Source organism: Puma concolor, chromosome A1 (assembly GCF_028749965.1).
Source record: "Puma concolor isolate L17-30 chromosome A1, mPumCon1.1.hap2, whole genome shotgun sequence".
In the NCBI taxonomy this organism is placed as follows: domain Eukaryota; kingdom Metazoa; phylum Chordata; class Mammalia; order Carnivora; family Felidae; genus Puma; species Puma concolor.
Genome location: NC_141667.1, coordinates 135,017,580 through 135,041,166, shown reverse-complemented (window position 1 = coordinate 135,041,166; position 23,587 = coordinate 135,017,580). Strand labels below are relative to the sequence as shown.

The window sequence follows — 23,587 nt, the reverse complement described above, 5'->3', positions numbered from 1 at the left end:
TAGCCGTCATTGGCTGGACATAATGCTGTATCTTAAGATGCTGAACAGTTTTCCCACATGTCATTCATTTAGCGAAAACAAAAAACAAAAAACAATGGTCCTATTATGGTTACTGCGGCTGTTTGAAAATGGGGAAATTAAGGCCACACAGGTTCCATGATTTACTTACGGTGACAAAAACAGTAAGCAGCACAGGTGAAATCTGATTCCAAGGGGTCGGATTCAGAGACAGCTTGGATTTCTGACTACTGTGTAAACTGACGACTACAATAAATTAATAGTCATTAATAGTATATGATAGTAATAAGCGGAATTATCGATAAACTGTTCTGGCCTTGGTGTCAAGTGTAAGACAAAGATACACATTCACCTGTATGTCAGATGTAAAAACAGACAGGGAATTTCGGCCCCCTTTAACTATACTTTCCTTCAAATATGGCAAGCTTATGGAACGTTCCATGAAAATTCTGCCAGGACCCACCTCAGGATTCTTACCCACCTGAACAGGTAAAGCCGTCTCCAGTGAACCCTTCAGAGCAGGCACATCGGTAGGAGCCTGGGGTGTTAACACACTGCGCATTGATGCTACACTGGTGGGTTCCGTTCGAACATTCGTCCAGATCTGCGTGTGCCGAGGGAACAGAGCAACAGAGTTCAGAAATGCAACTGAAACGTCTAAACATGTGGAACGATTTTCACTCGTCTTAATTTAAATGTAAAGTGGACACATGTGATTTGTTTCTGCTTACCTGGAAGGTCACAGTTCTAATTCTCTAAGAGCTCAGACCCACAATCCAAAATGTTTGTTCTACAAACAGAGGCTAAAATGACTAATGAAAGCATTTGTGAGATACCCAATAAGCTAGAATTTTAATGGCTAAAAGGAAAACCAGTGCTAGATTTCTCTCGGACTCCACTGGGGACAGACGTGATCGCTGGCTTCTTTATCACGAAAAACAGATCAATTTCTAAACTCAATTACTGAATTTCGAGTGGGAAAATTAGCATAGAGTTTTCCAGTTCCTTTTACAGATGAGGAAACGAAGGTCAGATTCTTGATCTCACGGAGCCTAGTCTAGCAGAAATGACAAATGCTACAGTTAATCATCCGACTCTCCATTTCGGCTAGGTCACCATCTCACAGTTTGTGAGACTGAACCCTGCACTGAGCTCTGTGCTGACAGTGCAGAGCCTACTTACTTGGGATTCTCTCTCTCTCCCTCTCTCTCCGCCCCTCCCCCACTCACGTGTGTGCACATTCTCTCCTTCTCTCTCAAAATACATAAACATTAAGAAACAACAGACACAGGAAATTAAATTACATTAAATATGTTCTAGGTGACACGAAGAAATGTTACAAAGTGCAAGGAGAAAATAAAAGGGGCATCTAATTTGGATTGTAGGAACAAAGAAGGTCCCATTGAAGAGTTTTTGGTTAACTTCAGGCCTGAATGATGAGTCAGAGTCAGCCTGCTGCACAGAAGTAGGGAAAAGTATTTCTTACAAAGGGAACAGCACTTATAAAGATGCTGAGGAGGAAAAGAACTTAATGTGATTAAAAAAAAATTAGAGAAAGGAAGCCAGAGTGACAAAGCACAAGGCAGGAGCTAGGCTGATGGAAGATGAAGCTCGAGAGGTACGGGGAAGATGCTGTAGGGTCCTGTAAACCATGGGAAGGAAGCCAGAGTTTGTCCTAAATTCAATGATTAAAATGACAATTGGAGAGGCAGGTGGCTCAGTCAATTGAGTGTCTGACTCTTGGTTTGGGCTCAGGTCATGATCTCCCAGTTCGTGAGTTTAAGCCCTGTGTCAGGTTCTGTGCTGACAGCGTTGAGCCTGCCTGGGATTCTCTACCTCCCTCTTTCTCTCTGCCCCTCCCCTGCTTCCTCTCTCTCTCTCTTTCTCTTTCTCTCAAAATAAATAAATAAAAACTTACAAAAAAAATGACAATTTTAAAGAGATCATATCCATGGTTTATAAGGTCTTTCTGGCTACTATGTGGAGAATGGATTACGGGCCCAGCAAGCGAATGAATGATCACACATAAGAACAGGTTCTTTTGGCATCCAGGAGAGAGAGAGACAGACAGACAGACAGACAGAGACAGAGGAAGGGAGGGTAGGGGGATGACTGAGGTGGAGATGGAAAGAAGATAATGAATTTGGATGATATTCTGGAGTAGAAGTAGCAGTTAAATTTTCTGTATTTTGCAATAGTTGGCCAGAGTGATGGACGGACAAGCACAAAATATGGAGGCTACAAGAGAGAGAGCCAGTAGCCAACGGGGCTAGAAAACAGGCATGGGGATAGGGCTGAAAGACTGTCCAAATAATGACAGAGTGATGGCTGGACTAGGAGTGGGTAGCAAGTGAAGTGAATGATGCCATCACAGAATGTTACTTACCACAGTTATTCGGAAGGTGTGATCATTTACCTCCATAGTCAGTTCGTAAACATTTGGCAAGTATAAAACAACTGAATGGCTAAGACAGTATATTCAAATTAGTGGATGTTACTGTTAACAGATCTAAGGCTTACTGTGGAATTCTAAGGTTTTAAGGAGTAATCCTGGGGAGGTCAGTTCAGCTTGTTTTAGTTTCTATCTTAAGTCGACCTGGGTAATTCTAACCGGTTGGAAAAATGCCTTGTTCTGAAGGCATGTCAAACTCCGGGCATGTGAAGCTGTCCTTTGTGCGACACCAAGGGTGACATCCAGCCCCCTGCCTCACAGCTACCAAAGGCTTATCAGACTCCAGTTCAGCCCTGATAAAACCTAGAGAACAGCAAATGCTTCTCCAATCTCCTCTGATTCTTTGAATCAGATCTCCGAGAATCCAGCAAACCTTTTTGCTTTCTCTGGAAGAAGAATTCTCTTTTCTGTTAAGAAGGTGGTATTCGGCAGAGAGAGACTTAGGTTATCTGATAAAACCTTTTCCTTTCCTTCATGTATTTCCCTGGGTTCTAAGTCTCACTGATTGCTCTCTGAGACTGGAAAAACATATATGTCGTTTTTCATCATCCATCTGTTTGGATTTCTGGCTACACGTCACAGAATTTTTACCGAACAACGACACATTAAAAAGCAGAGTGCCAAGGCAGACTGCTGTGGCTTGATGATTTATTCCAAGGATAAAAGAAACTCTGAGGCAGGAATTACCTTACAACTGAAGATAGTCTTTGCATTTTCAAGAGAACACAGGAAAGGAAGAGTATGCCCCTATACCAGTATGTGGGCTAACAACCATGCAAACAAGAGCCTCTAAGAATTGCGTGCCTTAGCAAAGCATGTTCACGTTTGCAAACTCACCAATACATTTGATGCCATTTCCAACCCAGCCTTCTCTGCAGCTACACCTGAAGCTTCCCGGGACGTTGAGACAGGAGGCATGCATGTCACAGTTGTGGGCACCAATTTCACACTCGTCCACATCTGAGAAGCGACAGTTAATATGATGATTAAACACAAGGCTAATTAATTCTACTTCCAAGTATAATTCTGCACAGGTAACATTTTAAAGTCAATATGGAAATAGCTAAAACGATACAGAAAAAAAATAAACATTAACATCATTTTTACTTTTAATTTTTGTAGCCTCCAACAAGATTCGGAAGTTCATGGTCCAAGTCAAAGAGGTCTTTTCCTAGAGCCATTTTCTGGTAAGACAGGGAAACTGCCCCCAGGCAGATATGTGTGTCAGGCCCTCCCCACGTCGCTGCCTGGGCCCAGACAAAAGTCCATGCAGAAGGCATGGTTACAGATGTCAGGAGAAATCGTATTTCCAAAGTGAGACTCTCCTACTGTTTCCTATTCATATTTGTTACGTGTGTTTCATAAAGATTAAAAGAAGCCTGACTTTTAAAATAATAGTGCATTCCTGTCATTTTTAGAATCAATACAGTATAGTATAGAGTTTTTGAAAATTATCATTTTAGTGTGTATTCATCTATTTATTTGTAAATATGTGAAAATATTCACTGGAGATTCCATCCGCAAAATAAACAGTATGTATATACACACACATACACATGTATACATACAAATAAATGTATACATATTATGCCTGTGTACACACACACATTTGTGTGTATAAACTCTGTAGCTTTGGTTCTTCAGAGCTTTCTAGAATAGAAAGAATAATCTTTTCTATCCAGCTCAATGATTACATGTTGTAGATGCTGAAATCACACATGTAAATACACACACACACACACACACACACACACACACACACACACAGAACTATTGGCTTTGCATCAACCTTCATAGCACTGAACACCCAGAGCACCCTGTCTTCCTCGCTCACCTGTTCCTGGAGGTGTCAGCTTAAGAGCCAGGCTGCAGTCCAAGCCACCCACCACCTGCCTTGAGCAAAATGCCTGACGAGGATCTTAAACTGAACAATGAGGAAGGCCTAGTCCAAAGCACTGACTTGGGACTTCCTCGCCCATTTTATGCAGAAGGCCAAAACATATTTAACAGAGAAAGGAAGCAAGAGATAAAGTGCATGAGGTGAGCAAAGACAGAAAGTGAAAAGAGAAGAGGGAAAGTCAACTGGGACTAAGGGAAGAGAGGGCAAAAGCAAACAGAAAGAGAAGAGGTAAAAAGAGAGGAAAGGATGGTGCAGAAGGAAGGAAGGAAAAGGGTGTAACCAGAAATCCACATGAATTTTTGTCCAGTTAGAAGAATTGCAAAAACAAGCGACTGGGATGGTCCGTGGTGCTAAGTCCTGACAAGTGTCCGGGCCACACTCCTCCTACGAAACTGAATGATGCTGCAAGAGCAAACAGCCATGTGGGCGACGCTCGGGACTAGAATGCAGGCCCACACCCCCACTTCGTGTGTGACCAGAGAGGACACAAACCCATCATCACACATGCCCTGGGGCAGGTGCTCATGACCCAGTCATGACCTGGTGCCGTCATGGTCCAACAGAGGAAAAGGGACAAATGATGGTCAAGTTGGCCTCTGAAACAGGAGGAGCCAGAGCACAAGAGGGTATAAGTTTGAGACCTACCTGTGCATCCTGTGGTCCCCTTCTTCACAGAATAACCCAGCTGACAGTGGCAAATGAAGGATCCCTTGGTGTTCTCACACTCCCCAAACATGCAGATGTTTGAGTTCAACTCACACTCATTCACATCTAGAAAACGTATTTTCAGTACTTCGGTTAGTATTTGTTCATCCGAGGAATTCAAAAGCTCTCTTTTATACTGAAGAGCGTAATATTGAAATAAAGAGATAAAAGCTAAAATGTAATCTATGTGCAAGACACAGTATTATTTTCTAAAATTATTTCCAAATAATTCTTCCATTTCAGCTTTCGCATCTTGTAAATATGGTGGCTTGAATTTTAAAATAACTGAAAAAACTGTTCCCTCACATGTTTGTGTGTACACAAATGTGCACGTGTGTGCGTGCAAATGTGTGCATGGGATTTATCCCATTTTTATGGTACCCACCAATGCATGTTTTCATGTCCATTGAAGCCATGAAGCCATCATAGCAGAGACAGCGATACTCTCCAGGAATGTTGGTACACTGCCCCCCATCACAGATATCAGGATTATTTTCACATTCGTCAATATCTGACGACAGAAAATTGGCATTAAATAAAAACAAGAAAGACTTTTATTAAGCTCGCGTATATATTTTTTTCCCCATCCAGATCCAGTCAAAGTGCCTGGAGTGAGATTTGTAAGATAAAATCAATGAGCTGCACAAAGCCTGCATATTTTCCTTTCTGTACCTGCGCAGGACCTCCCATCTGGCATCAGGGCGTACCCCTCGCTGCAGCTGCACTCATAGCTGCCTTCTGAATTAGTGCACCGGGTGTCACAGCCTCCATTCATGATCATACATTCGTCAATATCTGTGAAAACAACATTGCAACCACATTACTCTGTCAAGTCTACTTCCTTAAACAAAAAAAAAGAAAGAAAAAAAAAAGACAGGGAATTTTTCTTCTTCTCTTTAAACAGATAATGCTTAAATGGCTTTGGAGTTTTCTCCCCATTACTGTGTTGGGTTTGTTGTTTTACCATTGGTCTTTCTTAGCTCTTTCTACTTCCTTTCGGACATCATTCCATTTGGCCTTTAGCCCCAGTAGCCTAAGATTAAAGAACTCAGAAGTATTGTAGCTATGGAATTTACGGTGTTTTCTGTGATAAAACCAGGGATTCCTCTGCAAAGCCATAAAGACAATGGCATCTTACAGACCGGTCCCCATGCTTAGATTCACGTTTAGGACATAGAACTTCCACTGGCTTCATTACAATATAATCAGTGCCAGAAGGTGTCCTAGGCTGATTTGGAAAATACAAGTTCCAGACCCACTTGGCTGACCCGCACCTGTACAGCCCTGTCGGTCTGGTGTGGCCTGGTATCCGGGGTTACAGGAACACTGATAGGTTCCAATCATGTTCACACACTTTCCATTTCTACAGAGATTGTCACTCAGGGAGCATTCATTTATATCTGTAAAAAGATACACAGAATTAATGTTTTTGCAATAACCACATCACTTAAAAGTATCAAGAAATGTTGCATGGAAGCATCGGTCTCCAAAGGGGTGTGTGTTCTTTTTTTGTTGTTGTAATTTTTATTTAAAAACTTTTTAATGTTTATTTATTTTTTTAATTTTTCTTAATGTTTATTCTTGAGAGAGAGAGAGAGAGAGAGAGAGAGAGAGTCTGTGTGAGCAGGGGAGGGGCAGAGCAAGAGAAGGACACAGAATCTGAAGCAGGCTCCAGGCTCTGAGCTGTCAGCCCAGAGCCCGAGCCTGGGCTCGAACCCATCAGCTGTGAAATTGTGATCTGTGCCAAAGTCAGATGCTCAACCGGGTGAGGCACCCAGGTGCTCCAATGTTTATTTATTTTTGAGAGAGGGAGAGAAAAAGAGAGAGAGAGACAGAGAGAGAGAGAGGGAGAATGAGTGGGTGAAGGGCACAGAGAGGAGGCAGAGGATCTGAAGCAGGCTCCAGGCTCTGAGCTGTCAGCACAGAGCCTGATTCAGGGTTCGAACTCACGAACTGTGAGATCATGACCTGAGCCGAAGTCAAACGCCCAACCGAATGAACCACCCAGGCACCCCATGGGGTTTGTGTTCTTCAGGGGGAAGTAAGATGATTTCCAGGGGTGTTCAAAGAAGATGCTGGAATCTACATTTCTATTATTTCTATCTAAAACTGTACTGTAAGTAAAACTCTGTATCTCTGCTATCCCAATATGTATCTGCTATAGAGCATTTCAAATACGAACAGAATGAATGAAATTCATTTTTTCAATTTAATTTTAATTTAATTTTTTAAAAGTAAGCTCTTCTCCCCCTGTGGGGCTTGAACTCACGACCCCAAGATCAAAACTGATTGAGCCAGCCGGGTGCACCAGGAATTGAATTTTTCATGTTACCAAATTTTAATTAAATTTAAGTGGCCACATGTGGATAGTGAATGTTGGACCATGTACATTTAGCACATGCCAGACATAAAAGTTACTAATATTTAATATACGAATTTACACTGGCATGCTCACCTGCTCTTTATTAGATGGCCAAGAGGAGCCTCAATGACGTCAAGTATCCTGAGGGAAGACGGCTGATACCACAAGTCACAGAGGCTGATACCAGGGCCCTCACTAGTTTGTGTGTTTAGTGTGCCTTCATAGGTGGATCTGTATCACCTACTTTAAAATAAACTAACCCTATAGGAAACACAGGCGCCTAATAAAAACTTTTGCAAAAGTCTGTGGAATAAAGTATTACTATTAATGCAGTTGTAAGAGAACAGCAAGAAAAATGATAGAATGGAAGATTTCCTCATACAAACTACTTGTGACACACAATATAAGGTAAAAATAATGACAATACAATGAGGTAAAACAAGACCTTCATTCCAAATCCTCAAAATCACCAAGAAGACTATGTGACATATGGATTTAAATCTATGATCATTAAATGCATGTTTTATTAAGTGTGCAAAAATATGCATCTTATATTATACAATATTCCCTTGAGGGGTACTTTTTCCAGCTATAGGATCCACAAAAACTAACAAAATAAACTGAACACAGAAACAGATCTCTGATTCACTGCATCACAATGATGAACAAATATTCCCGTAATCATGTTTTAAAAAACTTTAGTACCACCATTAAAATGAAATAAAAATATTTAAAACTTTTTAAATTCTTGGGGCTCCTGGGTGGCTTAGTGGGTTAAGTGTCCGACTTCAGCTCAGGTCATGATCTCACACTGTGAGTTCCAGCCCCGCATCGGGCTCCGTGCCGACAGCTAAGGGCCTGGAGCCTGCTTTGGATTCTGTGTCTCCCTCTCTCTCTGCCCCTAACTCACTCACATTCTATGTCTCTCTCAAAAATAAATAAACATTAAAAAAAATTTTTTTTTAACTTTTTACATTCACCTATAAAAATGTCTGTTTAGTGTATGATTTAAGATTCACCGAACATATTAGCAAAGCGATACATATATGATTTATAAATAAATAAATGTGTAGAGGAAAGATGTGCTCAAATTACGTTTTGAAATGGGGCTGTGCAGTCTGGTCTGTTTTAAACCATTTTATTTGCTTATACTTGCAAGAAAGATTTTTGGTGAAGAAAATGCTTCCTGGCTACATGAAGGTTTTAAAGCCAGTATCTATAGCCCGGTAAGCTCAGAGGCCTCTGTATACTCAAAAAAAGCAGTAGGCTGCAAAGCTCCAAGACCAGCCACTGGCATTCTCACATCACCCCTGCCCCTCAGCTTTCTGTGAGAAGACGGGGAGGAGAGAGCTCTTGTGTTCACACACACACAGGAGCAGACGCCATGACGACAGACACGGGGGGCGGACTCTGCTGACTGGACGACAGGTGGATGCACAGGTGAACAACCAGGGAGAGGCCCTTCCGACAACCGCTTTGCTATTTTGTCCTCCCTGGAGGAGGCAATCACGTGGCCTTCCACGGGGTCCCTCGCGCAAGATACTTTCAAGTGCACTTATAATGAAAACGGGGGTAACCAGGACAACGCTGGCCTCTTTGACTATGTCACTGAGGCGCTCTCTAAGGATACAATGGAGGGGCTCTGAAGTTTCAACTTTTAACCAGCTAAGATTTCACGTGCCGCAGACAACACGTTAGACTTGACCCCTGATCTTTACTATCTTAGTACCAAGTGAGCTGGGTTGGCTTATATGCTTGTCGAGACAGACTCACCCACACAATCCTCACGTGACGGTGACAGCTCGTGTCCCAGTGGGCAGTCACATTGAAAGCTGCCCTCCGTGTTCACACAGGTGCCACCCCTACAAAGGAGAGGGTTACGTTCACATTCGTCAATGTCTGAAAAGTAAAAACGTGAGATCCATTAAAGAACTCTGAGGGAAAAACAGTCGCGCACACAGCATGGGAGAAAAAGAATTATTATTCGAGTTAAGTGTGACTCAAATGTAATAAGACACGGCTTTAAGAGGAGATGCGGTAATGCTCCCCTCACTTTTTCTACTACCAGTAAGTAAATGGTTAAGTTTTATTCTTAAAGAGCGAGTTATCAACGAACTTACTTGTATGAAGCAAGCATGCTCATAAAAGATAAACAATTTGTTTCACATCACCCTAAACTCCAGATACCGTACGTCGCCATCCATTATCAGTAATAAAACTAAAAGAAAAATCATAGGCTGATCACCTTCTGCGTCCCGTGTCGGGGAGTCCCGTGAGTCACGCAATATTAAACAGCGGACCAAAAGGTAGGCGGTACCAAGGGAGTTTGTAATAACACACAAATAAAGAAAATAACACGGGATTTGCGTGGCTGAATATAAACCTGGGGTCACCACACAGCGTCATGTGTGTTAAATGAATCCCTTGTGAGCAGTTAGTCTGTGTTGGTTTTAGATTCTATGAATAAACAGAACCCAGTCTCACTGCCGCTCAGGCGCCAAGAGGTTGGGGCTCCCCAAGAGTTATCTAGGAGCAGATTTCCTGTCTGACATTTAAATCTGTTCTCTCTCTCACCACAGCCCCTTGCCAAGCGCGCTGTTAGCAGCTCTGAGCCCAGCCAAGGTCGAGCTATCTGGTTTCAAGGCTGCAGGGCGAAGAACTTAGGCACACTTACCCATGCAGTTCTTCATCATCATGAACCCACTTTCGTAGCCTTCGAAACACTCACATTCAAAGCTGCCAGGCGTGTTGACACAGATTCCACTTCCACAGAGGTCGGGAGAAATCCTGCACTCATCAATGTCTAATGCACAGGGGTTAAAAGAAATTAAAAAATAATTGCAGGAGATGAGCAGGTATTCAAGAACAGGGAGACAGGTGCAGCCTTCCCAGGGAAGGTGTGGCACATTGGAGAGGCTGGAGAAGTCAGGGGCCGGCAGTACGCGGGTATGTTTGCAGGAGGTCGGCTAGCAGCCAACAGGGTCTTAGGCACATTCCTTTCCCCAACTGTCAAAACTGTCACAGCCAACAGGCAGGTGGTGCCTCTTTGCCTGTGAGAACTCTGGAATTGTGGATTTCTCTTTGTGGCTTGGATGCGGTTAACAGTACGAGCAGTATGAGCCAGAGAAGGCAGGCGGCACGTGAGGAAGCAGTGGCACTTGGACTGAAGTCCCGGGTGCCAAGTGACAGTGTGACGGTGCTGAGACACTAGCCCTCGCCCACCGCGGTGGGAGTATGTTGGGGCTGCTGCCTGTGAGCAGGGGTGGCTGGCGACCACAGAGCACCCAGCCGGCCTCCGAGGCAGACGTGGCCAACGAACCTTGAGCCAGAGAGCGCACACACATGGCAGGGCCGTGAACTATGCCCCAGCATATGTTTTTTTGGTCACATTCAGATGTGAAGAGGCAACTGATACACTTTTCAAAATAAAAATAAAATATATTTGTGTTTGTTGCTCTTTACGTACTACAGTAAATAAGAATCTTCAACAGCGGTGTTTACATGATCAAAAAGATTTTCTGAGAAATATCCCATGCCTATCACTGACATTTTTTAATAGAGAAGTCATGTCTATAAAATATAATTGAGAAAACATGACGTACTTAAAAATTTTTTAGTCACAAGTATGTTTTTAGGAAAAAATGCTTTTGCTGGCATCTACTTGGAGGAATTTTAATTCTGAAGCTTTTCTATCACAAGATTTACCAGTGATAACTTGTACATGCTCTCTCGGGGGTGTCTCAGTCTCAGAAAGTCAGATGCTTTCTCTCGGCACTGGGGCTTTCTCTATTTCCCTAATTGCAGGCAATACTGAAAAAAAATATATAAGTACTTCCTTGTAAACAAAATTCTTTTTTTTAAGTTTTATTTTGAGAGAGAGAGAGAGAGAGGGACAGAATGAAAGCAGGGGAGGGGCAAAAAGAGAGGGAGGTTCAGTGCAGAGCCCTATGTGGGGCTCCAACTCAGGAACGGTGAGATCATGACCTGAGCCGAAATCAAGGAGTCAGAAGCCTAACTGACTGAGCCACCCAGATGCTCCTTAAACAAAATTCTTCACAAAATTCAGTGATTCAATTAGACAGTTAATGATGTGCATCTTTTTTTTTTTTTTTTTAAATTTTTTTTTCAACGTTTATTTATTTTTGGGACAGAGAGAGACAGAGCATGAACGGGGGAGGGGCAGAGAGAGAGGGAGACACAGAATCGGAAACAGGCTCCAGGCTCTGAGCCATCAGCCCAGAGCCCGACGCGGGGCTCGAACTCCCGGACCGCGAGATCGTGACCTGGCTGAAGTCGGACGCTTAACCGACTGCGCCACCCAGGCGCCCCTAACGATGTGCATCTTAATTCTCTTACAATCTATCAGGATCTAGAAACTGACAGCTAGAACCACATGAAGAACATGGAATAAACTTGTCGGCAGAGGAGGGACATGTTTTGGCAGCTGTGATATGATAAGAGCTGGACAGTGGTGTAGAGTGTGGACTCCAGAACCAGATACCTAGGTGCCAGTGCTAGTTTTATCACCTACCAGATGAAGAGGCTTGGGAAAATCATTTCATTTCTCTGTGCCTCAATCTCCATCGCTGTGAAATGGGGAGTAGAGCACAACCCACCTGGGAGGATTAAGTGAATCACTATTTGCCAAGTGCTGAGAACAGGGCCTGTCTCATAAGAATTATACAGAGCACTGTATCTACGTTCTCTGCTAAAAATTGGTATTTTGGGGGAGGTGGCTTTGAAGCTTGTATGGAAATTCTCATCCTTGAAGCTTGTATAGAAATTCTAACGTTAAAGAAGTGGAATCAATGGAAAGAAACGAGATAAAGTGCACCGGTGAAAAAAAAATAATGCATTTCAGAGTGGCGGGATCATAGAGGTTAAAAATTAACGCAAGGACAGGGAGGACAGGTGTGATTACTGAGGATGCCAAAAGAAGATGGGCTTAAAAAATTTTTTTAAATGTTTTTTTTTTTTGGGAGACAGAGAGACAGAGTTGGGGAGGGACAGAAAGAGAGGGATACACAGAATGTGAAGCAGGCTCCAGGCTCTGATCCATCAGCACAGAGCCCAACATCAGGTTCGAACCCATGAACCGCAGGATCATGACCTGGGCTGAAGTCAGATGCTCAACCAACTGAGCCACCCAGGTGCCCCAAGAAGATGGGCTTTATATGCCGTGAAGAATGGCAACCAACAATGTCCCACTGTCCCTTCACATTATACACCACCACACTGAAGTGTGACCAACAAACCCGTTTCTCACACAGTTAAAGAAGATGAGTTTCAGTAAGACTGGGCTAATGTCACACCAGAAAGAAGAAGGGGAGTCAGAATGGGAAAAACATGGTCTTTACCCAGGTTTCAGATCATGGGAGTCGCTGAAAGTTGCTTTGTGGGGAGTAACACATGGTCATTGTTGAACATGAAAGATCACACTGGGCAATCAATGGGATGGAAGACGATGGAAAAATCTGCGATGCAGTGGATACTGCCAGGTGTTGCCCGGTTCCCCCTTCAGGAAGGAAGGACTTACTATTTGCCTTTTCCCTTCTACTCCTGGGGGTGCAGGGGGCACAAAGTCCTGAGATGTAAACTATCTTTAGGAAATGCCTTAGCTAAGAGGACCCTTCCTTGCAGTCACACCCTTTTCTCTGGGCAGATGTATCCAAAGACTGACCACGCAGGTCCATAAACGCCTAGCCCCTCTGCCCTAACCCACGACAGTTCTGATGGGCCAGCCTAGGTACAGCACTTCCTGTGGGATGGGCGGAGGATCACGCGGGGCCTGATGGCCCCCCAGCAGCCCCTGCTTCTCACTCCTGCGTTCTTCCCCTCCCTCCCCTAGATGCTGAGCCCAAGAGCGATCCCTAGTGAACTTCCTGCACATGAATCTCTGCTCTGTTTCCCGAGAGCTGGGCCTGCGCCTGCAATAGTCTTGTAGAAAGTCTTGAAGCAACTCCTGTGATGGAAGATTACATGTAACTTCTTCCCTTGTCCAACATAGGGAGAGGTCAAAATTAAGTCTGAGGCCCCCATTCTGAGTGAAGTGATGCTATTGCCACATGCGAGAAAGCCCCGAGGGGGGGGGGTGGGGGAGGGACAAAAGGGGGCTGAAGAGAAGAGGGGCTGCAGGAAGGCAGGTGTACGTGTGGCATGGCACTCAGCCAGGACAGAGGACAGTGCTCACACGGCGGAGTCAGCTCGGCAGAGCCCATCTACACAGGCATGGTGCACGTGCAGCTGTGAGAGGCAGAGGACTCTAGAAATCAGCAAAGGCAAGGAGAATCGTCATAGGCACAGGAGGATGATCAAGACGGGGAGGTACCATGGAGACCAAGACAGAAGAAAATCAAGGAAGGGATGCAGCCAAGCAGAGAAGTCATGGAGAATATGCACCAACAGAAAGAGATTTTTTTCAACTCCACGAAGGTGTTTCGTGAGAGAACGTACATGTGCCTGAATGAGGGACAGCAAAAGTCAAAACTACATGGGCTCTTCGGGAGAGAGACGTGAGAGATAAACGCTGGGACACAGGGTGGTAGCATGAGAGAAAAGATGGCAGGGGAAACGGAGTGATTGTTCTCAGGTCCAGGGAAAGCAAAAGGAAAGAGGGCAATTCCCTGCAGAGACAGGGGGGAGCCTGCTGACCAGGGCTGGAGCAGGAGCAGCGGAGGGGAAGGAACAGGGAGGAGTGGAAAACTGTGGAAGAGGCAATGTCACTTCCACAGAGAGGTGCCTGCAGGAAGGGTTGTGGCCACAGGAGTGGATGTCCAGGGAGAAGAAAGGCAGTGAGCAGGCATCTGAGAGAGTGTGTGGACGAGAAGAGGTTCAGAAGTGGAGCAGAGAGGGGGTGGTCAGTGAAGCATCTGACTCTTAATTTCAGCTCAGGTCATGACCTCAAGGTGGTGGGATCCAGCCCCATGTCAGGCTCTGTGCTGACAGCACAAAGCCAGCTTGGGATTCTCTCTCTCCTTTTCTTTCTGCCCCTTCCTCTCTACCTTTCTCTCTCTCTCTTTCCCTCTCAAAAATAAATAAATAAACTTAAAAAAAAAAGTACAGCAGAGACTCAGAGGCATGAGAGGTGAACAGCGTTACTGAGACCTGTTGAAGGCAGATGCGTGAGCTACAGGCAGGTCTCCACAGACCAGCCACTTGAGCACCAAGCAGGAAAACCACGTGCGGGCGAGGCGCTGGGCAGCAGGGGAGGCAGACAGCTGGGAAATGCGCCAGGGTGGTCTAGGTGGGGTGGGGACTTAGGGACTCCAGTACCTTGTGCAACAGGAAGTGAGCAAGAAGTCACAAGCACGTTTCAGTGGAGATCATGAAGCAGCGACAAGGGTGAGGACAGCAGAGAAGGAAACATTCCAAGGAGAATATGAATAAAGAGGCTTTTGAAAGTAAGATTTTGGACGTCTATTTCAAAAGTTCAGAATAATTTATTTAATGTGATAGAAAAATTTGGATTTTCTCATCTTTTCAAACTAAAGGGAGCAGATATCAATAGGGATATGGATGGCAACTGGATAGTAATTACTAAGAAAACTCTTTAAAGATGAGGAAAATAAGTTACAACAGCTCTATTCAAAACGTTAACATTTTTAAATAGATACTACATATCATTTATATAATTGTTGATTGCTACAGTCTTGAGTCTTCATTATTCTGAAAATCAAATATTTATGTTTTTCTTGAGGTAAGACAAAATAGCGTTTTCATGCTACTTACTGTGTAGCTCTTACAAGACCTTGTTTGGAGAAGTGACTTAAGAGCAGAGGGAAAAAAACAAAAAACACAACATGGACTTTTGAAGGCAGGACTTTCTAACCGAGCAAAAGAAAGAGAGCAAGTGTTTGCCAAATACAACACAAGAGCAGACTCACCTGTGCAGTTTCTTTCCTCCACGTCCAGAGCAAAGCCACTGTTACAACGGCACTTGAAACTCCCAATGGTATTTCTGCACTTTCCATAGGTGCACATCCCAGGAAAAGCTTTGCATTCATTGATATCTAAAAGCGGGACAAAGCAGGAATGTTGAGGCGGCTGATACTACAAGAATGGGTTCACCGGTTAAAGCTGAAAATCTATCACAATGGAAAGTAACGTACCCAACTAAAAAAAGGGAGCTCAAAATTTTTGGCGATCACGTGGATGCCACACAGAACGTTTCAAAAGTGAAAAAGATTCTGCATTTGAAGAGTTCTGACCTCTTCCTTTCTGACCAATTGTCTGGTAAGGTTTAGGGGGGGATAGGGAACATTTCACTACACCAGGGCCCCATCTAGTCAGGCTGTGCTAAGGACAGCAGAGGTGCGTGTGCAAAGATGTAGGAAATGTGAGATTAGTGGCATGTTTTACATCTTTACTTCAATACCAGCCTATATAGGTAATTTATATTCTGGGGCCATAAGGCAGGCCACAGGTCACGTTTAACAAAGAAAATGAAGTGGCAAATCATATGCTTAAAGCAAAACCAATTCTGAGAGAATACGGGGGGTGAGCTTGAAGTGTAGGGAAATCAACATGACCCTGACGGTTACCTTTGTAAAATGGCCGCCCCGTAAGAACGTCCCCTCTGTTGGCAAAGCCGGGCCCCCGGGGGCACAGGGTCTCATACTCCTTGGTGCCAGGTTTGGGGCATTCCTCACACTCGGTGCCCCAAGCTGCGCCAACTGCACAGCAGCAGGCATCCATGCGGAACTTTCCAGGAACAGGATGGACACACTCATCTTCATCCCACTTCAAGTAACACTGCTCCATGCGGATGTCTACATGGCAAATGAAATCACAGTTTGAGACTAAGGTGTCACATTCATCGATGGTTCATAAAGTGAGTTTTTGCTTGGCACCTGGCATGATGCCAAGCTCTGGAGATACAATCATGGATGACAGACAGGGTCCCTGACCTCCTGGAATGGACTTCATAATGCATAGTCATTTAAAGAGAACAAAGGTGGGTTTTTCAGGAAGAAAAGGTTCCCTTGTGACATGACTTCTTCATATCATCACCCACGATCCCTTTTTTGTATTGCTCATTTGAGAAAGAATAAGATAATTTGAATGACAGATTCTTCTTGTTCACTAAATTGCTTACAGTGGCTTGTGACCAGCTGTCATGTCCTAATCAGAAACAATAAATGATCAACCGTTATCTATGTGCCAATTTTGGACAAGTACTATAATAGCTTTACAAAGGAAAAAAAGTATTTTTGCATTTCAAGTTACTTTTTTTTTTCCTGGTCAAATTTACCTTTTGCATCATGGTTTTTGTCCTGCATTATGTAAATCTGCCCTAGTAAGGGGCCAAATTATTTGCTTAAATGTCAAATTTTCCCTTTAATCTTGAAACATACCAGGACCTTAGATCAATCAAGAGTCACAAGATAAGATAAATTAGCATGGTGTGTAAATCACACATTTATCTATTAGTCAACAGAGTTGTTGGTCAAACTACAGTCAAACATTTGGCTATATGGATAATGGATACTTGGCTAAATATGGATAATGAGATCAAAAGGTTTTCCTTAATCACATAGTATGTTTTATTTGATATTGGCATTTCAAGGTATCAAATCCTTCCTAAACCTCACAACTGTTTAACAGAGAATAAGAGATCCCTAATGGAAATATAAATATAAAGAAATAAATATGTTTACTATTTTAGATCCTGTCAATACTGGGTCTTTCAAGTGCTCAAGCAAAGGCACCATAAACTTTAGCAACCTCCTTTAGCTTATAGTTACAAACATTTCCAAGGATGGTAATTACAAAGTCCTATTTTTAAAGAAATAAATCACTGTGGTAAATGTTCATTTTGACTTGGTAGACTGACTATAGGTATTCAGAATAGGGGATTCTGACTCCTATATCCGCACCAACACCAATTCCAAAGCCATGCTCTCTGGTAGTGTGAGGTACAACAGTAATCCATAGAGTCTCATGACCTCCAGGCATCCAGGAGCTGTTCTCACTCACAGCCAACCCCATCTAATACTGTTGCCAGGGCAGTAAGGATCTTTTTAAAAAAAAATTTTTTTTCAACGTTTATTTTATTTTTGGGACAGAGAGAGACAGAGCATGAATGGGGGAGGGGCAGAGAGAGAGGGAGACACAGAATCGGAAACAGGCTCCAGGCTCCGAGCCATCAGCCCAGAGCCTGACGCGGGGCTCGAACTCACGGACCGCGATATCGTGACCTGGCTGAAGTCGGACGCTTAACCGACTGCGCCACCCAGGCGCCCCTCAGGATCTTAACAAGATATGTAAGTTTTATTTAGGTACCCTGAGAACTATGGACTGAGTCAAACTGTTTCTGAGGTCATTGAAGTAATTTGCTCAAGAAGCAAGATTAGCTAAAAAAAAAAAAAAATAAAATAAATAAAAAGCATTTGAACTTAATATGTGAAAAGTTAGGAGAGGCTGGCAGAGTAATCCCGTGTCTTTGCTACACAGATCCATATCAATATCTGCCTCAGGAATCAAAACACTGTACATTAGCCACATCTGGCCTGGGAATGTTTTTACTGACTGGCAGAGAAATTAGAATATGCATTTGGAAACTTTGGGATAGTATATGCTCTCTATCTAGAGTTTGCAGCAGTCCTCAAGACTCCTATTATCACCTCACTCATTGAAGTTACCCGCCTAGCCCTGAAAGTATTCGAATTTGGAACCCTGATTTAGATCAGTTTCTATCAAAGTGGTTCTCCTCTACTTTTGTTCTCAGGATATTTTACATTTTCAAATGTTAGTCTCTTCTTGAAACTTCCTCATGTCCGGAGCCACAGTGCATTTTTGTAGAATAGTTCAAGTAGTGCCAAAAACATTTAACCCAAGTGCGAGAATGAAGACTTCAATGCATCCTTTTAGAATATTATAAAAGGTTTGATTTTGAATAATATTATGGGGAACATACTTTGTTGAGTGATAGTTTACAATTACTAATATATCTCTTCAGGTATAGAATTCTTTGGTTACTGAAAGCAATTTGATATATTAGTAATTCGACCAATACTGATACTGTTATTTGGCATCTTCAAAAGATACTTTCTTAGATAATTTAACAATAAAAATCTGAAAAGAATTTTCCTTTATTACTGGACTTTGGATATTATCATTTCTAACCAGTTCCGTATGATTTTATAGTCATACTTCGTAGCCTAATTTAAATACACTATTAAAATTAACTTAAAATGAAATCTGTGTCAATTATAATAACTAATCTGTATGATGTTGCAAACAGTTTTTACTACTAATTTAAAAAATCACCGATACATTTAAATACCTTAGGGGCACCTGGGTGGCTCAGTCAGTTGAGCTTCCTCCCCTTGATTTCAGCTCAGGTCATGATTCCAAGGTCATGAGATCAAGCCTCACGTTGGTTCCGCACTAAGTGTGGAGCCTGCTTAAGATTCTCTGTTCCTTTCTCTCTCTCTCTCTTTCTCCCCCTTTGCCCTCCCCCACTTGCTTGTTCTCTAAAATAAAATTAAAAAAATAAAATAAATAAAAATAAATACCTTACAGATATCTGACTATAACACTATCAATGCTCATGCGTTGTGTACAAGCTTAAATTACAAACATAAACCTATAAATAAAAACTTATAAACCTATATAAGCTTATATAAACCTATAAGCCTATGAATAAAAAGTTATTTTAGAAAATAAAAACTTACTGTTCTATAGCATGTTGGGGAATCCCATAATTAAATAAAAAACTGCTTAGATACAATACAGGATTAAGAAAAGTTTCTTTTTCATTAATCAAACTCTGATTCAGGCAAAATGACATTGATAATGATAAGGTCAATTACGTATTTCTGTACTAATGATGTTGAAAGAAAGAGCTTCCCATTTTAGATTTTTAGAAAATAAAGCATTAGAAAAATTTAAACTCTCAGGTGGTAAAGGAAGGACTAGGATCAGGCAATTTTTTTTTATTAAGTTTATTTATTTTGAGAGAGAGAGAGAGAGAGAGAGCGAGCGAGCATAAGTGGGGGAGCGGCAGAGAGACAGGAAGAGAGAATCCCAAGCATGCTCCGAGAGTCCCTGCAGAGCCCGACGTGGGACGAACTCACAAACCGTAAGATTATGAGCTGAGCCAAGATCAAGGGTCAGTTGCTCAACCAACTGTACCACCCAGGTGCCCTATCTGGCAATGTTTTTAAAAAGAAACAATAACCTTACCCAGGACTTCCTCACTGTCTTCTCTAAGAGTGTAACTTCAATGACCTGATAAACGTTGACTCCAAACACTAGTCTCCAATTTTTCTTTATGTTGAAAACATAGTTTTCTTACTCCATTGGCCAATGTGAAAGACTGACCCTGCCCGAAATACCTGATTAAAGAAACTGACTTTTGAGATAATTGTTGAGAAGTTCCAACTTTCTGTATTATAAAGGAACCATGTCACTTAAACACAGTCACTTTAAAAATAACGTCTAGTGATTTTCCTTCCAAATATCCCACTTAAGTCCTGTTTCCAGCTATAGACTCAATGGTTTTGAATTGGTCAATGCCCAAGAAATAAGAAAAATTCATTGCTGGTTTCATGCATCAAATCCATGAGGATGTGAGTCTTACCCAGACACACACGGCCAGTTCCATCCAACGTAAGGCCTTCAGGGCACTCACAATGAAAAGATCCTTTGCTATTGACACAGCGTCCATTTGGACAAACGCCAGGAAATACCTCACACTCGTTAACGTCTGCAGGGAAATGAAGCAAGCAGAGGGATAAAAGATGTTAGAAATAGAAAAAGCAGGTGTAGTCTTCCCATATAGCAGATTCAATCTGCAACACAATGTGGATTATTACTTGGCCTGAACAGAAATATTTCACAGTGCAACCACTGGGTTTCCTAGGCACCAGCTGTGAAAATGACCACGGCCTTGCCCATCCATAAAACAGCCCAGACACACACCCTTCCCAGCTGTTTTGTGCCTTGACACCTAACGGTGTCCCCATGAAAATTTACCCACCAGCATAAAAGAGGAGAAATGGAGAAACTCTAAGCTGTTTTCCAAGAGTATTATTACAAAGCATTTGTTGATTCATTGTTTTTATTGTACTGAGGTTTTTAAAAAGGATAAATCTCTGAAGTGAACGTCAACGTGATATACTGCTCTAAACACTTACAGTATCGTCCAAGTATACACTCACCTTCACAAGAAACACCTTTAATCCTGGCAAAGCCTCTTGGGCAAGCTGTATCTGTGAGAACAAGAGAACCTCATTACAAAAGGAAACATAAGTGTTTTAAGTTCAAGAAACAGTATAACGGAATCTAAGTTGAACTGACTAAAAACCAGAAGCTGGGGTTTTAGAGGCCAAGGCTCCAGATGCCCTCCGATCAATTCAGTAGCGTGCGTGACATACGGTGGTAATTCCCATCAGTGCTGAGCCACACTGAGATTCTGACAGTTTTCCTACAGTTCAGTCTTGCTTTTATATCCTCAGCTAAATTACAAATAGACAAGTAAAAAGATGTAAGGCAAAGAGACGCCATCTTCTACTTGGGCACATGCAGACCCGGATCCTGAAGGATACTGACAGTCACTGAGCAGCTAGATTCCAGCTAGTTCCCTTCCTTGTCGAGGGTGCTCAGAAGGTCTGCTTACAGCCAAGGGATAAACCAAGTACCTATTTCAACAAGTGAATGAATTTCAACAGAAAAGATATAACAGAAAAGGGTCGTGATCTTACGGTCTTCCTCACTATGGAAATACATAGTGAGACAGGTATCTGGCTATATGAAGGAGAAGCTCCTGTGACAAGCCCAGAAAGAGCCCTGGACGGCCCCCTACCTAGTTCACACCGTTCACAGGGGCTGCCCCAGGCAGCTCCAAGCGTGGCACAGCATTCGGATTTCAGAGTGGCTCCATTAATGTTCACCTCACAGCGGTTGTCTTGGATGTTGAGCCAACACGTCCCTTTCAGGCTGTCTGAAAAGGAAGAGGAAGGAATGGGGAGCTCTCATCTCTGAAGACAATGCAATGCAGTTATAAACGACATAGGCAATTTTTACAGTATTTAACAAGAGCATTATTTTAAAAACGTTTCACTGCGTATGTTTCGAACCTATTTATGTGTACATGTATTTTAAATATACTATATTACACGTAAGCCCAGTATTATACCATGTACATCCCATAAGGTATGATAATTTTTATAATGAAATCTAGTGATACTCCACAAGTGGCCACTGTTGTCTAAGATTTTATGCTGGTATTTACAAACACAGTGCATTACCACGCTAAGATCATTACTTGTGTGAAAAACACTCACAAGATTTATCTCTTATGATAAATGCTCTGATATTTAAGATTTTACCAAATAAAATTCCTTAAATGATTTCCTTCTCTTGTAATCCCCCACCAAACAAACCACACACAATTTACGTTCTAGATCAGAGACACCAGTATTTCTCTAACTGAAGATAATTATTTGATGAATAATTTATTTAAAAATTACAAGATAAAGAAGAAAAGAAACATCACCCAGGACACTACCACTAAGACACATCAGGGCTAATACCTGATGGATTTTTCTTTCAGGCATTTGTCTAGACATACCATATATGTAGCTTTAACTCTCCTTCAAAGAAGAATGCATGCTGATGGCCAACTATCTGAAGAAAGAGAAGGGACCATATAAAAAGGACGTGTACCCAACCGTCTAGCGGTAACTACTCTTACTTTTTAGTCTGTCTCCGTATCACATGTAACTGAGGATCTTCCTTACGTGACTGCTGAATAGCTTATTTTGTAATGGTGACAAGGAATCCAGCAAAGTTGATGGGGCAAATAGGAGTTGGGTAAAATAAATCCTACACGAAGCCTTCCTTACAGCACTGTGGCTCTCAGTTCAGGGTGCGTGACACTGCCAAGGCTCTTGTTCAAATGTGGATTCACAAGTCTACAGGTGTGCGGCCTAGGAGCCTGAGGAGTTGACAAACTCCTTAGGTGAGTACTACAGTCTGACAGAAACTTAACAGCCTACTGCGGCACACAGCCTCGGAGAACAATAAAGAAAAAAGTATATTCCCATGGTATGTACCTTAAAATTCATTTAATAATACGGGTAAAGCTTTACTGCTAAATACAACAATAAAAATAAAGCATAATGGGAAACAGCGAAAGAGAATTACAGTAAAATTGCAGGTTTGGAAGCCACTGTGGTTTCTGAGTCCCGACTGAACGCAAGCAAGGTAGGAATAAGTGCCCTGTTGCCCAAGGTTTCAGGGCGAGAAGTGAAAACAAAATAAGTAACACAAAAAGGGATGGGGTGCCTTTCTTTGTTGCAAGATTCAGTTTGGGTGGAAAACTGTGTGCAAATGAAAAAAGACTTTCTCATCAGACTGTATCAGGTCTCAAATGAACGGCTTTTCATAGGGCTTTGCCCATCTTCATTTATTTACACGTGAAAATAGCCTCTAAGGTAGCTACAATTTGCAGAGGAGAAAACTGAGGCCCGCAGAGGTCAGCTAGTTTACCACAAGGTCACCCGGGTGGTACAGTGTCCACATCACAACTCAAAGCCGCACACAGTCTGATTTCAAAGCCTTCACTTTGTAACACCATGTTTCTTTCAGCTGGCATGGTATCAGCACTCAAAAGTCACAAAATCCACTGATATACATATCCATACATACAGATGCATCTCTCTTGCTCTGATTGTTTTTGTGTGTGTGTGTATAGACACACACACATACACACATCAGATGTAGTTATGTAGTTGTGTGGTTAGGGGCTGGGTGAGAACTCTGAAAAAAATAAAGCAGGATAAGCAGTCTTGAGGGTGTACGTTGGAAGAAGACTGTTATATTAACAAAGGTTGTGAGGGAAGACCTGACCTACAATGTCAACTCTAAGGAAAGACTGTAGGGTGGCAGATAATGAGAAGACAAAGATAAGACAGAGGCTACAGTAATAATCAAGAAGAGAAATAATATGGGCTTGGATGGGTGGGTTGCTGGTGGTAGGCAGTGCTGAGAAAAGGTTGGAATATGGATAAATGTCAAATATAATCAACAGGATTTGCTGATGGATTCAATGGGTGTTTCAAAGAAAGGCATAAAGATGACTCCAAGGTTTTGCGGGCTGCTGATTGGCAAAATGGAACTGCCATTTGCCGAGACAGAAGTCATT

General features: G+C 42.5%; 1 protein-coding gene across 1 annotated transcript in view; it reads right to left on the bottom strand.

Moving 5' to 3' along the window:
* FBN2 (fibrillin 2) overlaps positions 1-23,587 on the bottom strand; it is a 258,120-nt gene that overhangs the window by 63,421 nt on the left and 171,112 nt on the right. Inside the window, exons 21-33 of the mRNA XM_025924336.2 lie at positions 21,245-21,382; positions 20,601-20,651; positions 20,021-20,146; positions 15,978-16,205; positions 15,321-15,446; positions 10,112-10,240; positions 9,211-9,336; positions 6,350-6,475; positions 5,748-5,870; positions 5,461-5,586; positions 5,016-5,141; positions 3,308-3,430; positions 500-622 (exon numbers count right to left, since the gene is read on the bottom strand). Of these exons, the coding sequence (XP_025780121.1) occupies positions 500-622; positions 3,308-3,430; positions 5,016-5,141; positions 5,461-5,586; positions 5,748-5,870; positions 6,350-6,475; positions 9,211-9,336; positions 10,112-10,240; positions 15,321-15,446; positions 15,978-16,205; positions 20,021-20,146; positions 20,601-20,651; positions 21,245-21,382 (1,671 nt within the window). The remainder of the gene's footprint in view (positions 1-499; positions 623-3,307; positions 3,431-5,015; positions 5,142-5,460; positions 5,587-5,747; positions 5,871-6,349; positions 6,476-9,210; positions 9,337-10,111; positions 10,241-15,320; positions 15,447-15,977; positions 16,206-20,020; positions 20,147-20,600; positions 20,652-21,244; positions 21,383-23,587) is intronic.